The sequence below is a fragment of the Pongo abelii genome, chromosome 1 (genome assembly GCF_028885655.2).
Source record: "Pongo abelii isolate AG06213 chromosome 1, NHGRI_mPonAbe1-v2.0_pri, whole genome shotgun sequence".
Taxonomy (NCBI): domain Eukaryota; kingdom Metazoa; phylum Chordata; class Mammalia; order Primates; family Hominidae; genus Pongo; species Pongo abelii.
Genome location: NC_071985.2, coordinates 137995525 through 138001524, shown reverse-complemented (window position 1 = coordinate 138001524; position 6000 = coordinate 137995525). Strand labels below are relative to the sequence as shown.

Below are 6000 nucleotides of genomic sequence, written 5' to 3'. Positions count from 1 at the left end.
CACTTTCCCTTACCATTCATTTACCTAGTGCCACTCAGGGAACAAAGTACAGAGCAGAGAAAGCCTTAAACAGCAATGAAATGCAGATGCTGTTGTCCCTGAAAAAATCACTTTCTCTCTAGAACAGTCAAGGCTTATTTCACCTCAGCCCCTGGTTGAACGATACTGATATGCTCTGATACTCCAGGGAAGCAACCAGTGACTGAGATTTGAGGATTAAAATCACAGCACAATGAACTATCATTTGGCTGCTCCAGGCCCACTAAATCCAGACAGCAAAGCGTTCTCACCATTCTGAGACATCTTCGGCTACACATTTCTCCAGCCAAAAACCTAGGAAGATGTCCAGCTGACAGATGCGCCTGTTACATGATTCAGAGAAGGCGGTTTTTGTTTTTATTTTGCTTTTTTGTTTTTGTTTTTTTAGAAAAAAAGAAGAAAAAAGGCTGGATCAGCCTCAGGGTTTTAATTTTACATGATCGTGGATAATCATGTCTCTTTTCACAAAAATTCAATCACTTCACTAATCACTATTTATTAGATTTATATCATACTTATAAAGCAAAAGATTTAAGAGGGAAAAACCTACATATACTACAGGAGAGGATCTTCTCTTTTCTGTTTTTTTTTTTTTTTCTTTTTTTTTTTTTGGCTGCTTTGTTAAAGCAGCAGAGGTTAGAGGGAAGGAAATGGAATTCCTGTTTTTGAGGAGCTCCTGGGCCAGGCACTGCACTAACCATTGTACTTCTATTATAGTAGACATGGCACCACTAGAAACACAGTCTCAAGCAGGACCAGCGACAGAATTTAGAGGGTCTAAAATATAAGTTCATTGTTTAAAAAACTATTCAGAAGTTCAAGAGAGTCACAGCAGAACATTAAACCAAGTGTGGGGGCCCTCTTCAGTGCAGAACTCTATGTGACTGCACAGGCCACACACCCGTGAAACTGGCCCCACTAAGAAGTCAGGCTTACCTGAACTTGAATTGTGGCTTTGCTACTTACTAGTCGTGATCTTGGACAAGTCATCTGTAATATGGGAATAATAGCAGTCCCTACATCATTGAGTTTCGTTTGTTGTTTTTTTTTTTTTTTTTGAGACGAAGTTGCACTCTTGTCACCCAGGCTGGAGTGCCATGGTGCAATGTCGGCTCACTGCAGCCTCCACCTCCTAGGTTCAAGTGATTATCCTGCCTCAGCCTCCTGAGTAGCTGGGATTACAGGCATGTGCCACCACGCCTGACTAATTTTTGTATTTTTAGTAGAGACAAGGTTTCACCATGTTGGTCAGGCTGGTGTCAAACTCCTGACCTCCAGTGATCCGCCTGCCTCAGCCTCCCAAGGTGCTGGGATTACAGGTGTGAGCCACCATGCCAGCCTAAACAAGAGATTTTAAAAGATACTCTGTATTAAGGCCAACTACTCAAAAAGCAAGACTGAAGTACAAAAAATGATACTGGTTTATGCCCAAGGTTCTGGAGGCTTGTGGAGTGCAAATTGTCATGAAGCCAATTTAATATAACTGCTTCCTTTATGCTGAAAGGATTCACTGGGGACATCACTGTTTCCATACAGGAAATAAAGCCTTTTGTATCTGAACCAAAACTCAGAAATACTTTTTTTTTTCTCTTCTTTTACAATGCAGAATACTTTACAAAAAAAAAAAAAAAAAAAAAAAAGCTGTAGGACAGGAAATATTACTAATCACACAAATTCTATATTTAGTTCTGTAAAAAAATTACTACTAAAACAGCCAGAAGAAAATTTGCAGGTAGTAACACATATTTTTATCTAGAAAAGAAATTTGGTTTACAGAGGCATAAACATTTAGTAGTTACGTTTATCAACGTTTGTTTCATAAGAGAAGCCTCAGCTTCAGTTTCTTCACTGAGTCATCTGTACATTTTTTATTCCTTACCATCAATAATTCTCAGGACTGTCAGATGCCTTTACAAGAAACATGTAGGGGTTTTTTCCCCCCAATTTGAGTACATACTACTGTTAACTGCAAAATTCTAAAGAAGTCAGTTGCCATTTGTCAAACAATTCGCCCAAGGTACACAGATTTGGGATACTTTTCTTTCAGAGCCGGCCACTGAACAATGAAGTAATCTGAGAGATGAAACAGAATCTTTCCGGACATGGATAACGTTTCTACACGGCAGATGCTTTCAACGTAGACAATGATCACTTTCTTTATTCCTAGTATCCCAAGGAGAAGGGCAGATACACAGATAGGAACGCATGTTCCTGGTCCGTTACACAACACCTGAAAGAAAAAGTTGAAGGTCAAATGAAAATACAGAATAATAATCTAAGGGAGGCATTTTGCATTAAGAACAGTCTGATCTCAGAGGGGATCTGCTTATGATTCTAATAAGTCCTTCTCTGTCAAGAACCAGGATGCAGCAAACAGCACATGTTTAAGCCCATGCACTTTGGAGCCAGGCAGAGCTGTGTTGTCTTGGCTCTCTTGCTTACCAACTGTGTGACTCAGGGCAAATCACTTAACTTCTAACTTCTAGCACAGTTCCTGGTGCTCAGTCAGCACTCATTGGACAGGCATGTGTTGCTCTTCTCTGACTGCTTTGTGGACCTTGAATGTCACACAAAAATATAGAAAACAAAATCAACTGAGATTCACTGTTTTCTTTTATGTACCAACTTATTCTTGATTTGGGAGAAAATGTCTTTAATTGACTATGAAGTTTTTTTTTTTTTTTTTTTTTTTGAGATGAAGTCTCGCTCTGTTGTCCAGGCTGGAGTGCAGTGGCGTGATCTCGGCTCACTGCAACCTCTGCCTCCTGGGTTCAAGCGATTCTCCTGCCTCAGCCTCCTGAGTAGCTGGGACTACAGGCGCCCGCCACCATGCCCGGCTAATTTTTTTTTTGTATTTTTAGTAGAGATGGGGTTTCACCATGTTAGCCAGGATGGTCTCGATCTCCTGACTTCATGATCCACCCACTTCGGCCTCCCAAAGTGCTGGGATTACAGGCATGAGCCACCGAGCCCAGCCGAATTTTTATAAGCCATTGAAGAAAATAAGAGAAAACCTATTTCAGAGAATTGTTGGTAAGATATTACTGTTTTCAGAGGAAAAAACGTTTTACACAACATCTTAATCATATGCTCATTTTGACTGAATTAGTAAAACCTAATAAAGCACTTTATTCCACAAACCATAAAACAAGAGGTTTGTGATTGTCTACACATATCTATTGGGCATGCTCTATGTCACATGATCTTACCAGCCTAAGGTCCACAAAACTTAGCACCAGAGAATCTTAGAGTTGGAAAGGTTCCCATATGTACTGTCTATATTGTTTATACCACCCCAGCATTTCAAGGACTCTCCCCAACAGAAAGAGAGCCATCTTGCCTCCACGTGAACATGGTCAGGGCTGTAGGGTTTGAAAAAGGTCACCTGGTCTAGGCTCCACCAGGAGGTGTGACCACCTGGAACACCATTCACAGAGCTTTGCAAAGAGTCTGTTTTAGATGAGACCAATCTTCCTTATGTCTTCCTCAAAGCTCTCTACCTACCATCTACAAATCCCCTTTCTGTCTTTTATGGAGAATTTGTGTTCAGACTTTCCCTTGAATTACCAGCTACTAAGCTGCTGTCCAGACTGGTCTTTAATCTCCATTAAGTTGCCCCTATAACCCTTCTTCATAGTCCCCCAAGGCAGTGTAATAGAAAATGGAACTGACAGTCAGGGGAACAAGGTTAAACAAACTGCAAACCAGCTCTGTGATTCTGGGCAACAGCATAAAGAACAATCACCACCTCGGCCCTCACCACTGCTATTTATTCACAACACACTATGGCCAAGTACTGTACTAAACATTTTACATGTATTACATTTTAATTAATCATCACCGCAATCATAATTTGAGATAAGTTCTCTTTTTTGTTTTTCTTTTTTTTTTTGTTTTTAATAACTCTGTATCATTCCAATTTTAGTATATGTGCTGCCAAAGTGAGCACAAGCAAGTTGTATCATCCCTTTTTGCAGAGGAGAAAAGGCAGGCACACAGAAGTTGGGCAAGTTGCTTGATCACATGTTTAGGAGGTGAAGGAGTTATGTTGCTTCAGGTCACTTTTTTTTTTTTTATTTCTAGCAGTTACCTTACTAGAAAATGGGTAGGCCAGACTAAATGTCTTTCAGGGTTCTATAACTCTATAATTTTCCTCTATCTTTGTCTTAAACCTAAATTACAAACTTGCTCTGAATCTTTTCAATGTTTAGAATTCCAAAAATCCAATTATTGCCAGGCACTACTAATATTTTGGACTGGATATTTTAGTTTTGGGGGCCTGTCTTGTGCATCTTACTTAGCATGCTTCACAGCATCTCTGGCCTCTACCCACAAGATTCCAGTAATCAAGACAACCAAGAATGACTCCAATCACTGCCAAATGTCTCCAGTTGACAAACACTCTATTAATGCACTCCCTAATCCTCAGATTATTTGTGTTGCTTTTCTTAGTCTTTGTTTCAATAATACAGAACAAAATAAAAACTACAGCTAAAAAATAATGTAAGGATTGCTGGATCTTGAATGTCACAGAAAGAATTTCACATTTGTTCCTCTTTAAAAAAATGTACAAATCCACATGTGTTCATTTCAACATCTAGTCAACTCTCTATATACAAACTATGTATACACAGCTAGAGATGTCTGCATATGGGAAGGGAAATGACTGGCATTAGTGGGAGATGCATTAACAACCTGCCACAGGTCAGAAGTAGAGACTGTTAAGGTAAAAGTGTAAATTAAAGGCATTTTGTTTATCTCTCTTGCATCTGTATATTTGGAAGCACCTAACTACAAAAGTCCCTGGTACAATAAAACCACAAACCCATAAATCAAGGACTGAAAAAAAAACGCAAACTAATCTCAAAGGAAACCTAATCTAAGGAAAGCTACTTTTAATTACACAAAGGTTTTACCTCTTTTTGCAGCAGCCTAGGCAAAAAAATAAAAGTGGATTATGGAGTCTTCATTATTCAAAGAAGCATACCAGAGAGACTTATTCCAAGCATTGAACAAAGCAGAACTCACTGAGACAGTCTAAGATGTTAAATGATATAATGATTAGAACTGTCTTTTTAATTTTAAAAAACACAGAAATACTCTTCATACTTCCATTTCTCAAAATATAAATTATCAGTGAATGTGTCTCACACCAGCACCCTGGCCATCTCTCTTCCTCACTACTATGTAAGCTCCTTATGGGCAGAGTCCACTTCTAGGACAGTGTGTACTCTGCACCTAGAACAAAGCAGCCATTCACTAAATTTTGCTGAAAGGAAGAAAGAAAGGAAGAAGCAAGGGAGTATAGAAGGAGTGGGTCTTTGCTTACCCTATATTGACTCAAATGTTTCCTTTGCCAAACTTGACCATCTGTAATTCTAACCATACACTTACGTGGTTGACTGACAGCTTTTTTTTTTTTTTTTTCTTTTTTTTGAGACAGAGTCTTGCTCTGTTGCCAGGCTGTAGTGCAGTAGCACAATCTCGGCTCACTGCAACCTCTGACTCCCTGGTTCAAGTGATTCTCCTGCCTCAGCCTCCCGAGTAGCTGGAATTACAGGTACATGTCACCACACCCATCTAATTTTTGTATTTTTAGTAGAGACGGGGTTTCACCATGTTGGCCAGGATGGTCTCGATCTCTTGACCTCGTGATCCTCCTGCCTTGGCCTCCCAAAGTGCTGGGATTACAGGCATGAGTCACTGCGCCTGGCCCTTTTTTTTTTTTTTTTTTTTTTAACCATCGTACATCCATCACCTTTTCCTCAGGGGAACGAACCACTGTATCCTTCGCTCTCAATTTAAGTGCTTGTGTAGACCTGACCCCACACCCAGCTATAAAGACAGGATGTATGACTCCAGTCTGACCAATCAGAGCATCGAATTCTCCCGGTGAAAGTCACTGGTTCAGGGAAGAGCACACAGTCCAGTCAGAAACCACAAGACTTAGCAGAACACTTG

General features: G+C 39.9%; 1 protein-coding gene across 1 annotated transcript in view; it reads right to left on the bottom strand.

Annotated features, from left to right (window-relative positions):
* Nucleotides 1-1063: 1063 nt before the first annotated feature.
* ALG14 (ALG14 UDP-N-acetylglucosaminyltransferase subunit) overlaps nucleotides 1064-6000 on the bottom strand; it is a 95745-nt gene continuing 90808 nt past the window's right edge. The window contains exon 4 of the mRNA XM_002810613.6: nucleotides 1064-2269. Within this exon, the coding sequence (XP_002810659.4) occupies nucleotides 2039-2269 (231 nt within the window). The 3' untranslated portion in view covers nucleotides 1064-2038. The remainder of the gene's footprint in view (nucleotides 2270-6000) is intronic.